This window comes from Saccostrea echinata, unplaced genomic scaffold, assembly GCF_033153115.1.
Source record: "Saccostrea echinata isolate AGI-Se365-2 ecotype Australia unplaced genomic scaffold, CSIRO_AGI_Sech_v1 ptg000062l, whole genome shotgun sequence".
Classification (NCBI taxonomy): Eukaryota; Metazoa; Mollusca; class Bivalvia; order Ostreida; family Ostreidae; genus Saccostrea; species Saccostrea echinata.
The window spans coordinates 1,286,718-1,304,876 of record NW_026889811.1 but is presented as its reverse complement, the minus strand read 5'-3'; the positions used below and the strand labels follow the sequence as shown (position 1 = coordinate 1,304,876).

Here is an 18,159-nt window from a genome sequence, read left to right as displayed (position 1 = left end):
CCACCTCCTTTGGAGGTCCGTATTTGCTCTGCACCTATTTTGCAATGTTTAATGGACATTTGAGCTTGAATACTGTTCGTTATCTCCATATATTTCATACCACTAATATCATGTGTGAATTATATTGAATCAAAATTCAATAAGCAGGTACGCTGAATTTTTTTTTTAGTTTTTTTTTTTCTCACAATAAGACAAAAAATGTTTTTAGATCTCCGTCAGCCCTTCCTCTGTTTTTCATATAAAATAATGAAAATAAAAAAAAAATAAAATAACGCTCCGTCGCACCTTTTGAAACATATTTTTTTTAAAGATTGAGGCTTGTTTTCTGTAATACTTGTAAAGATTGATCGCTGTTACATTTGGAAAAAAGTGTAAATTTGCCAAAGAGAGATCTTGGCGATGCCTTAACCTGCCTGCAAAGATACCACGGACACTGCTTACACAGCTGCTTTATATTTGCATATTTTACTGGAGTCTTAGGAGAAAGACATTGATATCAAAATAACATCTATAAACTTAATGATGAACGTGATAAATTCGACTTTTCTATCGTCAATTTATTTTATCTATTTAGAAATATATCATTATCACCTGCATATATGGTTTATGTCTCACAGTTGATTCGATACGCAAGAGCATGGTCTTCCTACGAACAATTTATAAAAAGAGGCAGACTATTTACAAACAAATTGACGATTTAGCCATTATTTTTGAAAGGAGATTAACAACGGATATCGCTCAGTTTACCAATCCATAACAAAGAGAACAGATGTGACTGGTCGATAGGGGATGCTCAATCCTCCATGGCACCTGATCCCATTTCTGGTGTTTTGAGGTCGTGTTTGCTCATAATTTGTATTGTTTCAATTAATTTTTTAGCATGATTCCATAAGCCAACAGTGACCGGTCGTTTTCTTTACATTTCATTCATCAAAATGAACAAACAGTCACACTACTCTAGTGGTAAGCGGTTCGCTTCGTGATCTGGAGGCCCGGGATCGCAGCGCCGCTTTAAACCTAAAACGTAAACATAGGTAGTGGCTGCTCCTTCGCAAAACAACAGGTATTTCAAGCGAAAGTCACGAGTCTTTCGAATGAGACCATAAAAGCTGAGGTCTCTTGTCAAGGTAGACATTGGTACGACAAAGAGCCGTCACTTCAATGACCCTGAGTGTCGAATTTAGATCTAAATTTTAAGCCCTTCACCAATATAAATGTACGACGACGTCTGTATATGTGAACAATTCTCGAATGGTGCGGAGAACAACATGCGATCAATCAATCAAAATAAATATTTCAATTTTCTAAATGGACAGTACACCTCGAAATTTATAACAAGTAAATTATTTAAATGCTTTGAGTCTTTAACTTAAATGCTAAAAGAATGACATATTATAATAGTGATGTTATGTTATGAATTTTTATATAATCAGGATTCTACTTTTTCCATAAGTTTTATACATCAAAATTTTAAAATTTACTTACGCTTAAAACTTAAGGGTGATGGCAAAGTATATAAAGTGTACAGACTGTTTTACATCGATATTACATGTAGCCTTTTTATATGAACAATACTTACCAGAGGAGAAATACTCCAATACAACTACATGAAATGATAACAAGAACAGATGATGCTGCGACAATGATCAACAGTTTATCCTCCAAGAACGTCTCTATTTCTATCCCAAAATAAATTTTCATGCTTTGAGTATATTTGTTCCTTTTTGCAAACATTTTTTTCGTAATTGTTGCATACATTGCAATTAAGAAAAACAGCGACTTTTAATCAGTTGTCCAATTAATCGTTTGCAAATTACCTAAACAAATCCCTGTAGATTTATTGCAGTTGTGTAAACACATCGTCGGGCACCTTTCTTTACATTTTTTTCCGTAATAGCCTTCAGGACATTCTCCAATGCAATTATTTCCGATTTTTCCTGGATAACATTCTATAAATAGTATTTACATATAGTATATACATCTGCCTAATATTTTAAAATACGTGCACGTGCATTGACCTTAGTCAAATTGGTGTAACCCTTCAGTTCTAAAGCATCTAAACGGATCAAAGACACGGTGACGTCATACTTTAAGGGACTTATCTAACCGGTCGGCAGGGGATGCCCACTCCTCCATGGCACCTGATCCCACCTCTGATGTTTTAGAGGTCTGTATTTGCTCTGTTCCTGATTTGTATTGTTTAAATGGACTTTTGAGCTTGAATACTGTTTGTTATCTCCATATATTTTATCTGAAACTTTTTCTGAGTCCGATCAAACTTTAAATTAGAGACAGGGTACTGGCTAATAAGTTGTTGATTCAGGGCTTTCAACAATCTCCTTTAAAGTCAACAGTTTGCAATTTTTTGTTCCTTCAAATGACATTGTTTGAAAATTCAGCCTGTTGTTGAGTTATTATTTTATACAATTTATTTTTTTTCATTATTTTTAACTACGAATTACTCAATACAAGGGGCTCACAGTGAATTTGACCGGTCTACAGGGGATGCTTTTTCCTCCTACCTAGGCACCTGATACCATCTCATGTTTACAGGAGTCCGTGTATTTGCCTTGTTCCCAATTGGTATTATTAATTGGATTTATACGATTGTTCTCTGTTCGTTATGTTTACTTTTTTTTCATTTTTTTATTCCGATTTAGCAAACAACATACTTATGCATGTTTTACTGGTTTATCAGATTATATGTTCTTTGGAACAATTGGTATGAAATGCATGAATGACATATTTATGCAAATTACCATTATATTATTATACTTTGTAATTTTTTTTATTTTTTTTTTTAATGAAAGACCAAATTATTTTCTTTTATATACTTCAATGAGGAACATATACGTGTTTTGCAATCAGAATAACACATTCAAAGTGTTCCATTGAAATACCACATATTTACTTTCTTAACTAAATGTTACCTGTACATTTGTTGTCTTGGAGAAAATATCCGGTGCAGCATATTTCAAGTCTAAAAAAAAAAAAAGATTTTTTTTATTCATGATATCTATCTGCTATAGCCAAAAATCATTGATAAAGCCTACTGTATTTTGTCTCTTACCCACACATGTTTGAATCATTTGTGACAGCGGCATGAAAGACATTTAGGAATATTAGAGACGACACAACGTCCATTTTCATCTACCACAAATTTATTTCATGATATGCTTCCTCATAAAATTCTTTGAATATATAACACATATATATTTCAAATGACCCGGAAAAAAGCACCCTTCCTTCATTATTAATAAACATCAGGTGTTTGGTTTTTAGAACGTTTTAATATTAGGCATCATTTAATTAGAAACATCTTATCATTCCAATTTTATTTTAATTTTGCAGGATATGTTCGTTTGAGTCTTACATTTCTGTAATATGAACACAAATAACATTCAATTGAAACATACTTGCTTTTACACTTAAATTGTTGTTAAATTAAAATTAAATTCCTTATGTGCAATATTCTTTCCCTTTTTTTTAATTTGCTCAATGAAAGGATTTAAATGTTTTTTAATATTTTTAATACATAATAGGAAATGTGTTCCAAAAGTATTTGATTATACTTGTGCATATTTTATATGTATTAACAACTACCAAAATGAGATTGAAATCAGTATGGAAATGATCCAGGCATCTTACAAGTCTCATGCTGTACATACGTATTCTTTTTACAAAAAGGCACTGAGCCATATTTCAAGATAATACATAACAGATTCACAGAACTACAACTTTCGAAAATAGAAGTTTAAAAAGAAAATTTAACACTTCCTGAAATGTTAACATTTTGCAAATTCTAGGTTCGATACAATGACCTTGTTTGTAAATTCAGCATGTCGTTAAGTCGTTAATGACTGAAGTGTGGAGTCAATGGCCTAAATAGCACAAATTCTGTTGCTGACGATGGATATATAAATGCTTGAAAAGGGGTCCCATACATAGATGTGTTATTAAAAATATAACTTTCTACGATGATCACGGTAATGGCGAGATGTCATGCAATTCAAACTCCGAATAACACAAATAGGTCTGTTCGCATATTAGCATCGAATTTATATCTTACCTTTATCTATACACTTATTGACCTTTGGTATATGAAAGAGCAGCGTGTACTAAAAATAAAACAATAACCATATTTTTGTTCCATTTTATTCTTAACTTCCTGATGCAAACGTCGAATAAATCCAAATCAAATATGTCCTTTACCAAATCATGTGTGATTCCCGTGTGAAAGAAACATTGATACCATTTTGAAAAAAATCATACAATATATTTTTTTATATTGTGCCAATAACACCTCCCCCCACCCACCCACATACTTTTTTCAGCTCTTTAAAGTCTTTCCTATTTAAATATTTTGGATTTCCAACGTTTCGACATGAGCATCGCCGAAGAGACATAATTTGTCGAAATGTGCATCTAGTGCATCAAAATTTGTACCGTATATGATTTACATTATGACCCCTGGGTCAAGGCCTATGCTGGTGGACTGTTAGTCCCCGAGGGTCTCTACAGCCCAATAGCTAAGTACTTCGGTACTAGCCTGAAAATACGGATATATATTTAATTGTTGTGGTAAAATTTCGAAATTTATTTCAAAATTAAGGATTATCTCACCCATGCATAGCTCTGATCCTTCGACATTTGGGTTCAGTCTTTGGCACCTTTTTTCAGCTCTCCGGAGTCCTTTTTATTTAAATATTTTGGATTTCCAAAGTTATGGCATGAGCATCACTGAAGAGACATAATTTGTCGAAATGCGAATATGGTGCATCAAAATTGGTACCGTATATGATTTGCATACATAAGTATACTGTTTTTTAATCTTATCTGAATGTGCAAATTCAGATGTTCATATCTAAATGTGCATATCATCTGAATTTATGGGTCATAACCAAGAAACGCATTGCACCTTCTTTTGCATCATGGATGTAAGAAGCTCTTCCCCCAAAATATACACAGAGCTGTAATGAATTCAATATATAACATATTCATTTAAATCAAGAGGTATGTGAGAGATACTTTAAAATGTGGATTTGATTTCAACTTCCTTTATATGTAGCAATATATCCTTATCACCTGCATATATCTCCCAGTTGATTCGATACGCAGGAGCATGCTCTACGATCGAACAATTTAAGACAAACTATTGACAAACAAGAAGTTGAAACAAGGATATCAAAAGTCTCGTTTAAAGTCAATACTTTGCAAGTTCAATGACGTAGTCAGCGAATAAAAGTTATCATAAAGTCAAATGCTGACTGATTTTTTCTTTTTGTCATTTAATTTTTAGGCCATTATTTACACACTGAATTGTCTACGAATTTTTTTTTTCGTTTTCATTTGCCCGATCATGACAAGGAGCAGACGGCGGTTGTGACCGGTCGACAAGAAATGCTTACAATACTCCTCTATTGCACCTGATCCCATCTCTGATGCTTTAAGAGGTTCGTGTTTGATCTTCTCCCGATTTGTAAAGTTTCATTGGACTTTTGAGGTTGAGCTCTGTTCTCCATATTCCATTCATAATATTATGGAATTTATTCACAGAACAAAATAATCTCCTTGATGGTAATGAAAATCGTCAACTTTCCTGATTTATGTTGTAATATTCCGTTATCACCTGGATATGAAGTTAACCCCTCCCAACTTATTCGATACTCAAGAGCATGATTCAAATAAGATTATTTTTTTAAACCGAGAAAGGGTACTGACAGATAAGTTGATGTTACATGTATTTCAACGACCATGTTTAAAGTCAGCATTTCGTAAATTCTATGATCCTAATTATGACCTTGTTAGCGAATGTAACTTTCATTTGGTCGTATTTTGACTGAACTTCTCATACCAGTTGTTAGGCTTTTGTTTTTATACTTAATTTGACTACGAAATATTCCGTCTGCCTGATCAATACATAGGGCTTATGGCGGGTGTCTACAGGGGTTCCTTCCTCTCAGACACCTGATCCCACCTGATCCCACCTCTGCAATTTCTAGGGCTTCGAGTTTTTTGACCTGTTAACAGATTTGAATTGTTTGTAGATTTTTTTAGATCGATCAGTGTTCGTTATCTTCACCTTTTACAAAGATATGTGATTTGTATGGCGGGTGTGACCGGTCGACAGAGGATGTTTTTCGATGTCCATGTTTGCTCTACTCCCAATTTATATAGTTCTAATGGACTTTTTGGCGTCATTTATGTTATGTTTTCATGTCTCCTGTATGAAAACAATTTACAAAAATAGCAATGACAGGAAGAAATTTATGCTCTGTACTTGATGAAAAGTAAAATAAACATGTCGTCTGTTCTGTAATAATGTTAATACATAAGTACAGACCGTAAATTTTATATGCTGGGTCTTTGATTATTATATGTTACATACATATTTACAAAGCTTACATAGAGGAAATACATACTTTTATGCCAAAAATTACGTATGCCAAAGGCAATTTTTTATGATATTAGAGAGTAATACCTATAGAGTAATATGCTGAAATATGTTGCAAAACATTGAATTGTAAACTATGGTGGCTAGTAAAAAGCTATGTCAATATTACATGTGTATTTTTTTTCTATTTCCAAACATTTCCATAAGTAGTGTTTGCTCCATGGTCTGTCTCTATTTTTTCATCCAGGGACTGAAAGGTATTAAAAGACTGTTTCTTGGGAAGTCCTGAGATTTGTATACCACTGGTAGTCTTTATAAGGTCGTCAGACTCTTCACTGCCCTCATCATCCTCAGAAACATCCGGATATAATGTCATTTCCTGTGACACTGATGACTTCCAGATAAAGCTGTATCGCTTCTTTTGAGTAGGTTTACTGTATTCGCAGGATGGTTTAGCTTCCCTTTTATTTGATGAATTCTTGGTTGATCTGCTTTCATCATGATTTGCTTGAAGAGATCCACTCGGAGTGTTAGGATAATCAGTTTCATATCTCACACTGTTTGATGACTGTGGGCTTTGATTTGTGGTATGATCTAAGTACAAGATAAAGATTGAAACCGACAGTCTATTCTTTACAAATGTCAAGAAAATTGTTATGTAAAAAATACCATTTAAGTTAGAAAGAATATACTGTTGAGTTTTACTAAGCTATCGAAAAGTTATCCATTTACCATATTATGAATGTAAAAAAAGTATGCAAATATTTACCATTTGTTCTATTAATTATCACACATTTCCTGCAAAATAAAATATGAATAGGAAAATAAGAATCAATTATTATTTACAAATATAAAAAGAAAAAGAGCAGTCACTTTAATCGTTTAACACATGTATCAATATATTTATTTCTCAATTTTCAAAGATAATCATGGACTTGGTTCCATGAAGACCAAAAGACTGTGAGCAAAGAGAGGAAACAAAATCAATGGATTTATACTTACAAGGCTTGAGAGATGTGAATAACCCCAATAGAACTACACAGGATGACTAATACAAGGAAGGTTACACCTCCTATAATCCATGCTTTCTCCTTCAGAAAGTATTCTATCTGTGTCTCAATGCTAGAGTCCCACGCGTCGTTAGCTTTTATAGATAGATACCATATTTTATTATAAAATATTTTTAAAGCACATTTGAAAAGGAAAAACGTTACTTCTGTTACATAAGCATTGATCGTGGTAGCAATCATTGCTGTTTTGAAGGGTTGCGTGCATGCTGAGAATTTCAAACAGGATAGAATGCATTGTTGCAATATCTTAATACAGGGGAAGTAATAATGCTATATTAAAGTTCAAATCTCTCATAACCATCATTGTCTAAAAAATACGAAAAATAAGTAAGAAAATTCAAAAAATATATTTACGTGGACATTTTCCTGTGACCTTATTACAGGTAATGTTACATTCAAAGGGACATAAATGTTTGCAGTTTTCTCCATAAAATCCAGGAGGACAGTTTTGACTGCAGTTTTTGCCTGTTCGACCAGAACTGCACACTGTGTAAAAATAACTTTGATCATTTGACAATAAAACCTTTTTAATATGTAATTCATTTAAACAAAAATATACCTGTACATTTTCCATTATGAAGAAAATAGCCCGCACAACACACCCCTACCCTGAAATTTAAGCAACTCTAATTAATTTGTAAGACTTTTTTTTTTTACTTTTTTTGGTGTAGAAAAGAGAAACAACAATAAACAAACGAAATTGTTTTTCGTCTTTTAATCTTACCCACAACTGTTGGGATCCTGGGTAACAGTTGAAATATAAAACTTAACAAAGCTGAGGAGCAATATGAAAACAATATTATCCATTTCTTCCAATAAAATTATCAAAAATGCATATTTCCTGTTGATTTAATGTATATAAATATAATTTTATTTTTAGTTTTAGAGCAAACCGGAATAATAAGCGGAAACAAATGAGGATTGTCACCTGCTTTTTTTGCAAGTTATATTCAGAGTAAAATTTATTTTAATTGGTTGCAAAACAAAATTATTTCGCATTTTAACATGCGGCATTTCAAAATCTTAATTTTACCATATCTAATCCAAAAAGTGCTAATAGTTTACATTTGGTCTAATTAATGTAAATTGATTCTAAATAAGATTACAACAAAAAATCATTTTGAAATTCCTTATTTTTTTAAATTATAAAAACTTTTATATACTCTAAATGTAAAATATTACTTAGATAATACAATTAAATGTATTTTTCATCTAGGTATGAAATATAAAGATAACCCCAAAAAGCCATTAGAACAATAGAAATTGGGGGGAAGGCAAACACGGATCTTTAAAAACATCAGAGGTGGGATCAGGTGCCATGGAGGAGTAAGCAACCCCTGTCGCCCGGTCATCCCCGATGTGTTCTTCTTGTCATGATCGGATAAACGGGAAAATCAGACAATTCAGTGTAATAATAATGGCCTAACATTTTGTATGAAAAACTTCAGTTAATATTTGACATAATGATATATTATATTTGCTTACAGCGTCGTTGTATCGAACATAGAATTTAAGAAATATTTACGCGAGACTGTAAATATTCTTGTATTATCAACTTATGTATCAATAAGTTGCTTTGTTTCAGAAATTGTTTGTACTTAGAGCATGTTCTTGCAAATCGAACGTACTGGGAAATAAACATCATACGTAGGTGATTATGATATATTTACATTAACAAGGAAGAATGATGAATGAAATGTTGAAGTTATGACATTTAGAATAAAGTTTAGTTGTGAGTTTGCCATTGATCCTTTCTCAAGTAAAATATCCAAACATGAAACAGAAGTGACAGACCCTGTGGTATCTTTCATTTCGAGTTCAAATTGATATGTCAAATCAACGTAAGAAAGAAATTGGATATTTTAAATGATCAAAAGTCGTTGATATGCATGTATATCGATATGACTAACTGAAGACCACAGCAAGAGACTTTTTCCTTTTTATGTAGAAGTTTATGAATAAATTCTGCTTCATGAAATATATGGATATAACGAACAGTATTCAAGCTCAAAAGTCCATTAAACAATACAAAATAGGAGCAGAACAAACATGGACCTCCGAAACATCAGAGGTGGGATCAGGTGCCATAGAGGAGTGAGCATCCCCTGCCGACCGGTCCAACCCGCCGTGCGCTCCTTGTCATGATCGGGAAATAACGGAAAAGTCCGTCGACAATTCAGTGTGTAAATAATGGCCTAACAATCAGTATGAAAAACGTCAGTCAGCATTTGACTCAATGATAAATTGTATTTGCTGACAAGGTCATTATATCGACCATAGAACTTACGAAATGATGACTTTAAACGAGACTGTTGATATTCTTGTTTCATCAACTTGTTTGTCAAAAATTTACCTCGTTTTAGAAAGTGTACATAAGTAGAGCATGCTCTTGCGTATCGAATCAACTGAGAGATATAAACCCCGTATGCAGGTGATGAAGGTATATTTCTGCATAAGTAAGGGAAGTTGACGATTGAAAAGTTAAAGTCATCACGTTTATCATAAAGCTTGGTTGTTACATTACCATTAATGTCTTTTTCAAGTACAATTTCCAAATATGAAAACAGAAGTGTATAATTGTATTGCTTTTTAGCTGGCATTAAAAATAGTCGTGAAAAATGCATAATTAATTTTTGAATTCACCAAACACACAAAATTCCCCATGCGATACAGCTTTAAATGCACTTTGATTATCCTAACTTAATAAGTACCGATTCCAAGGGATAACTGAAAAACAGATATATATATTTTTTAAACATTCATTACATTGATCATAAGTGGTGGATGTTGGTCGCATGCATATTTTTTGTTGGGAAACTGGGGAGCCGACCACTACCCCAGTTAATTAACTACACATGTAAGGGACACACTGCGTGAAACATCAGTGCCCAGGCCTGAACGATCGCCAGCGTTCTAAGGCGGGTAGCGAGACCTGCTCTTCTTACCCTAACTCCTGCAGTGCTACCTTGTTTAAGTTTTGCGTGGGAGAGGCATATACATAAGCCTAATTTTTACATGCACCAGCCTGTAGCATCCCCTCACTTGAGTGAGGTGGATGTGACCCCAGCCATATCCGGTGTGGGCCCCTCTATACCAAAACCATTAGAATAGTGACAACATGGCCCAGTTAACTGTGTCATAACTTTATAAATATTTTATTTTTAATATAAACTTTTCATTAAATCCTGTGATTAACCCCTTGCTTTAAGAGCAAGTGGGGGAGACACCCAGGTTTTGGAGCAGAAAGTGTCAGCACATACCACTGCGGACTCCCCAGTCCCTACACTTTCCACCATGTATTTTAGAATGAATAGCATGATGTCAAGCTCTTTCTAGTTACTCTTAATAGAACTTTCAATTGTCTCAAACATTTCAATACTTTACAAGTACTCCAAGAATAAACTATTGCATAAGGGTCTTCAAATTGCGAAATATTTTTTCTCAATATAAACTATATTATGCTTGTGAAATATATATTGTTTTTTAATTAATTATCTTATTCTATTTTGAATTCATGTTTTTTTTTAAACTGTTTATTCATATTTACCCAGTTGTCTTCTCCTCTTCCCTCTTCCTTTACTCGAAAATAAAAAAAGAACCCAGAATGGAGAAAAATTTCTGGTGTTTAAAAGAAGCAAACATTGTCAAAACAGAACTGTGTCATAGATGGAAATAAAAACTATATCTATTTTCTAATGTATATGCAAAGATTTCGTGTTTTCAGATTACCTTTAAAAAATATATAGCTATATTATTAATATAAAGCATGCTTCACGGAGCATGTTACTTTTTTGCACATTTACAGGACATTGACATTTTTTTCGAAATTAAAAATTGCACTGTTGTAGCACATAAAGATGTTTGATATTTCACCTGTCGCTACAATGTTAATGAAACTTCATTTGGTGAAATTTGGAATTAAATTGGAGAGGTTATGACATTTTTATCGCTAATTATAGAAAATCAATGCGTAAAAACAAAATAAAGAATGGCAACGTCATTCAACGTCTTGGAACACCTAGCTATAAAAAAGATGATGTCTGCTGACAGGAAAATGCCCGGAAAAGAAGAAAACGTTTTAGTTTGCTGCTGGAGATTACTTACACGTATCAAGGACCAGTGTTCCAATGGTAGTAGCTTTGTAAGAATGGAAGGATTGACATATCTGATCAACTCCTGCGATACCCAAATTCCCCGCTTATAGCATAGACGTTGGATTTTGTATTGTTTCCATACCTGATCGCTTAACTGCGTAGACATTGATATTTTAGATCTCAGTTATATCCGATAATCCACAAAAGACATATTTAAGAAAAATGTAACATGCCTTTCTATGGTTATTCAATTTTTAGGAAAAAGACATGAAAAAGATTTAGAAATGAAAGATATTTAGAAATGAGAAAAAGCTCAACAAGTTTGAAATCAGGTTGTCGAGTAACCTAACGTCAAAATGCGTCAAATAATTTCTCCGTGAATCCTATGACCGCGCAATGAAAATCATTATATATATTTTTTTAAATTTAGTAAAGGGATCTGATTTTTTTTACATACTAATCAACAAGAGATAAGAATTTAATTAGACATAGGCCATTCTTCAAAATATACAATAAATCAATGTGTCCGCGAACTTTTCTGACAACCATCGTATACATCCAACTAGTATTCATTAACTTAAAAAAATATATGATATATTTTTTTAGCTTCTGATGTACTGAAATATAACCACAGATTTTTAAAATCACTATAATGTCAATAATCAATCATCTTTGTAAGAAAATTAATAACCTATGACATGTTTTTGTGCCATATTTTATAAATAATTAGAGAATCCTATATATCAGTCATTCGACAACCTACGTTTTAGAATGAGTTTATGCCACCTAAATGTGATATGACACTCTGTTATTAAATGCAAAGTAACTTTTGATCCATTTAAAGTAGAGACCAGATATTTGGTAATATTTGTAAGGAGGCGCCATTCTCTACACACAACAAAGGTCAAGAGTCATATTTAGAGGTCAAAGGTCAAATACCGCGACGTCATCTAATTATTCTTTTATTTATTTTTTTTGCATTGAATATTTTTTTTTAAATCGCCAAAATATCTGAAACTGTCGGTTCAATGTTCCTCATTTTGACACAGTTTAATCTGGGTTCCAATTCAGTCAATCTCTTGATGTTTTGTAAAGATTGAATTATATTTTTTTTCTCTTTAGAAAACCTAAAGTGTAGCATACTTACATGTGAATTTTCAATTCCTGGGCTATGTATGTTCTATTTTTTCACAACATTTTATCTAAATATACCGGTATCAATATAATTTACTTAAATTAAAGTCCAGGCTTTTTGATATAATTGACAGCTGCTTTTTCAATAAAAATGGAACTCGTAAATATACTTACCTTGTCATTGGTCATTTGCAAAATTATTTTGTTAAAAAACATTCTGATTGTACACACAAGTACTCTGAAATTGACATTAAAAAGATGCTTGAGTTTCTGATTGACAATATCTATGTGGTTTTTGGAGACCAGGTCTTCCAACAATCTATTGGAATTCCCATGGGTACCAATTGCGCCCCGTTATTAGCAGACCTTTTTTTTGTATTCATATGAAGCAGAATTTGTCCAAAATCTTGTACGTGAAAAGAAGAAAACACTTGCTATGGCCTTCAACTCGACATTTAGGTATATCGACGACGTATTGTCAATTAACAATGGCTATTTTCATTCTTATGTCGATACGATATATCCTGGTGAGCTTGAGATAAAAGATACCACAGAGTATGACACATCTGTTTGATATTTGGATATTTTACATGAAAAAGACATTAATGGTAATCTAACAACCAAGCTTTATGATAAACGTGATGACTTTAACTTTTCAATCGTCAACTTCCCTTACTTATGCAGCAATATACCTTCATCACCTGCATACGGGGTTTATATCTCTCAGTTGAATCGATACGCAAGAGCATGCTCTACGTATGAACAATTTCTAAAACGAGATAAATTATTGACAAACAAGTTGATGAAACAAGAATATCAGCTGTCTCGTTTAAAGTAATCTTTTCGTAAGTTCTATGGTCGATACAGTGACCTTGTCAGCAAATACAATTTATCATTGAGTCAAATGCTGACTGACATTTTACATACTAATTGTTAGGCCATTATCTACAAGCTGAATTGTCGACGGATTTTACCGTTATTTCCCGATCATGACAAGGAGCACACGGCGGATGTGACCGGTCGGCTGGGGATGCTCACTCCTCCATGGCATCTGATCCCACCTCTGATGTTTTGGAGGTTTGCTCTGCTCCTATTTTGTATTGTTTAATGGACTTTTGAGCTTGAATACTGTTCGTTATCTCCATATATTTCATTAATGGACTTTTGAGCTTGAATACTGTTCGTTATCTCCCTATATTTATTCAGTAACAGAAAGTTGTATTCGTACAAAGCATCACATAAATTTGCAATAAATCAGTCGGTAATCTAAAAAAAAATTCATATTCTTAAGTATAATGTCTGATTTCACAATCTTCCTACAGAGGTCTGATAGGGCATATTTCAACTATGTGGGTAAAAAAAATGCGGTTTAATTTCTTTCAATTACATATAAAGAGAGATTTTGTATCCTAGAATAAAGTTAAAAGAATTGAATTTCAGGAAAAATTAAGCCTATCTATTGTGTAATATCATACATATCGTTATTTACTAATATATATCTTAGAGAAAATCTTATCTAATGGACGAAGACCTACACGTTGCTTGCAACGGGATCACATTTAGTTATTCATAGGTTTCTTTTTCACTTTTTTTCCTACCTATATTGTGCACGCGATTTCTCGAAAACGGCTTAATGAATTTTTACAAAACTTTTCGGACTTATGCAACATCAATTGACCCTTACGCATTTTTTCTGTTTTGATGACACCACTTCCGAACTCAATTTAATCATTTTTAAGGTTTGTTTTGTCCACGGATTTTCTGATGAACAGCTCTGGAAAGAAATATGAAACATTCAGGTATGTTAGAACTATGTTTGTAGATGTGCATAGGGGATTTCATATTTAGCCGGAAATGCTGCACGTAGGGGTTCGCTTTGGTCCGAAAAAAGGAATATAAAATATTTCAATTTTTCAACACTTTTTGTACAATATTGTTTTATATGTATATAATTTGTTAAAACATATATAAAAAAAAGTTTGCAAAATTAAAAGATCTTTCATATGATATCAACAAGTAGGGACTGACCCTTAACTTGGGGTACTAGAGGGACCAAATTTTTTCTCAATACTAGAAAAACTTTTAGGAATTTATAGTGCATTACTGAAGAGCAAAGCCGTTCAAAATAACAAGTGTAGTAGAGGTACTTTTATTCAAATTATAAAAGTTGAAATGATTTTAAATGAAATAAAATAAATAAATAAACTATTAAATATGTTATAAATGCATAAATGATAAGTTTTCTATTAAAGTTTCATTCTGTTCATTCTTTACTAACATGGTTATTTAGTGACATAGATATACACCCCTTTGGATGCACACCTGTACATATACTTTTACATGACCACACACACATCTATTGGTCAGATTTTGAAATGGTTAGATTTCATTGGTTGAAAGTTTAGTCTTTGTGGGGTACTGAGTTTTATTCAGATTTAGCTCAAGATTTCATGGTGTAAGACATACAGTTTAAGCTGCTGATTTAAAATTTATTTGAAGACCTAAGACAGTTTCTGAAAATGTAAGTTTTTACCTTTTTATGCGTTAAGAGATGTTTTTCCATAATTTATGTGAAATAGGTAGAAAACAGAATATTTTACGTTTAAATGTTAACATTTAAAAAGATAACTATTCAGATACAGATAAATCTGATGGAGTATTCTTATTAATCAATTTGTATATATACCTAGAAATATTTTGATGTGAATCAAACTAATTTAGATATCTATTGGTTATGAGAAAGGTATTTGTAAAGAACAAATCCTGATTATTTTATTTATTGTACATAGGTAACACCAGAAGTAAAGAATATAAATTATTGAAATTGGAGAAAGTTCAATTCCATAAATTGGTATGTCTATCTGTATATATATTTTTATGATTTGTAAAGAAACATAAAAGAAAGATAACTCTTCACAAGACTGTTAAGAGTAATTATGTTGTAAGAGTTAACTCCCTTATATAGAATATCTTCATTTTATCATATTGAGTGAAATTGATACATATGATAATTAATTGTAAAAGGGAAGACAGATAATTTGTTATATTTTTATGATCAGAATATTAGATAATTGATATATTGTTTGTACATATTTTTATGACGCAATTTGTATATTGCAGGACATTTCCATTATTCCATATATTCCATTATTCCATTAATCCATAATATCCATTTAAACTGGACATGTCACCATAATAGAAGATTAATTTAAAAGTTACAACTGAGTGTGTTTTTCCATCATTGCCGGGAATACCCGCTACACAAGTACCAGGTAGTGAGAGCATTAAAAGACGTCCAATAACGTCACTTCCGATTATACTGGAAGCAGTCATAAATCGCTTATTTTTGCAAATATCAGCGTAGATTTCAATGAAAAATGATCCTGAAGATGTCAGACGTATCGACGAATCAGCGACCTTCATAGTGCTGTCTGTCTGTCTTGTTTTATCCACTTGAAAAGGATAAGATAGGCTAAAACCCCTTTTGGCCCCTGGTTTATGGTGTCCTTTAGAATATTGCAACAGTTTATCAATAAAAATCCGTTGTTACCTCTGTCACCAAATAAGTATCGGTTCTAAGTTATGGGATACACAGAGGTCACAGGAAGGTCAGAATATAAGACCTATAACTACTTGCTGGTTTGCAAAGAGCTTGTCTAGTTTTATTTTTATGTTTCCTCGTTAAATCTTTTGAAAATATAAATGGTGAATACTCCAAACAACCAGGAAAAAAGTCGTTTTCCTTCTTTAGTTAATAACCATCAGTTTTTCAATTATTTAGAACGTTTATTTACATGCAAAAATTAAATGGAGATATATTTAATAAATCAATATTTTCTTTTAATATTGTAATATGTTCTTTATGATTTTATTTTTTGGAAAAAAATAAGAAAATACAGCGGTCACCGTTTTAAAGGAATATGAAGTGATGGAGGCATAAAATATTAAAGCTAAACAGGTTACTCAAACAAGAAATCAATCTCACGTTAAACATAATAATCTGATGAGAAAATTAGATTTCTTTTTACATCCCATCAACACCAATGGCATCCAATTGAACCAGGATACTTGCATTTGCACGTTAATTGTTATTAGAGTAGAAATTAAATTCTTTGAGGGTATTTATAAGTATTAAAGTACCTACTAGAATCAAGTACCCTTATTGTCCATGTTTACACTAATTTACTTGAAAACATGTGAGAAATTCAAGTGCCCCCATAGCTTTATTAGATTAATATCCTGTGTATGTTATAAGAAAAACAAATAATTTTATTCGCAAAGAAAAGCACACTTATAACACATGCAGATGCTTTATAAAACTTCAATGGGCTAAATTTCGCTGAAAGATTTAAAAATTGCTAATTTTAATTCCTTTGAAACAATATGTAACCAGAGTGAAATTTTGAAATAATTTTATACACTTTTTAACAAATATTGGACCAGCATGACAAAAAAAGTAAGCGAGTGAAAAACGATACTCGTACCTAATGGCTAACACCAGAAATCACCAAGGCAGCGCACGCGTGATAATTTTCATCAGATTGGTGATAATGAAAACTTCCGAACCTGGAGAAACAAGACATAGCATTAATAGACAGTGAAAAGCTGAGCTGTTATAGGTTAACCAATGAGCGATACAAAATCTACAACAAATGTGGACACACATTGAACAAACATCAAATCCACATAATTTTGTATCAATGTCTATTTCTGACAATGATAACACTGATGAGGACACACAAGAAATTGCTGAGATTTTTAACAAAATATTTACAGATAAATCGAACAAACGTATGTCAGATAGCGCATGAAAGATTTTAATTATGAGAAATTATTGCGACTTATGCAAACCAGACTTGATCTTGATAAGAAATTTAGTATTTCCCTTATATCAGTGAAGATGGAGTGTTATCACCACTGAACAAATTTGATGTAAATAGGTCTGCTAGTATTAATACTAGTGGTCCACGTCTTCCAAAATACGCTGCATCAATCATATTCAAATTAGTCACTCATTTTATTAATATATTTGATCAGTGCATACTATGCATTCAAGATATATTACTAAAGTCAGGTACTCTTCACACAATTGCTCTGAAAAAATACAGTTCCATTCAGGATCAGCAGATACAACATTGCAACAAATGTTTAGAATATCGTTGTGTATTTTATACATGGAAGAAAACAAAATTAACGTAAAATGATTTTAAGAAAATATTTTTATTCTCAGAAATGTAAATAAGAAGTATTCATATTCCTACGCCAGCTGCCTCCTCAGCCTTTTCCCCCATAATATGAAGTTCATTCTTCGATTGACAATCTTTTCACAAATTACATTACTTTCATGATTATTGTTCTTTAATTATCATACAATTTCTTATGATTTCTTATGATGGACAATGATAATCATTAATTTTGTGTGTGTGTGTGGGGGGGGGGGGGTCCTTTTTTTTAACTGACTACTGAC

At 32.3% G+C, this 18,159-nt stretch overlaps 1 protein-coding gene across 1 annotated transcript; it reads right to left on the bottom strand.

Moving 5' to 3' along the window:
* Nucleotides 1–6,578: 6,578 nt before the first annotated feature.
* Nucleotides 6,579–8,271, bottom strand: LOC133175244 (uncharacterized). Its single transcript, XM_061310346.1, has 6 exons — nucleotides 8,189–8,271; nucleotides 8,024–8,073; nucleotides 7,819–7,950; nucleotides 7,397–7,538; nucleotides 7,164–7,192; nucleotides 6,579–6,988 (listed from the first exon to the last, which is right to left on the bottom strand). The coding sequence occupies exons 1-6, from the start codon at nucleotides 8,269–8,271 to the stop codon at nucleotides 6,579–6,581; spliced, it is 846 nt and encodes a 281-aa protein (XP_061166330.1).
* Nucleotides 8,272–18,159: the final 9,888 nt, after the last annotated feature.

What these genes read in the sequence shown, in the direction of transcription:
- LOC133175244 (XM_061310346.1), bottom strand. Translation starts at nt 8,271, where the DNA reads ATGGATAATATTGTTTTCATATTGCTCCTCAGCTTTGTTAAGTTTTAT. An exon ending in CAGGATCCCAACAGTTGTGG is followed by an intron (nt 8,074 to 8,188) that starts GTAAGATTAAAA and finishes CTTAAATTTCAG; the next exon opens with GGTAGGGGTGTGTTGTGCGG. An exon ending in GGTCACAGGAAAATGTCCAC is followed by an intron (nt 7,539 to 7,818) that starts GTAAATATATTT and finishes TATCTATAAAAG; the next exon opens with CTAACGACGCGTGGGACTCT.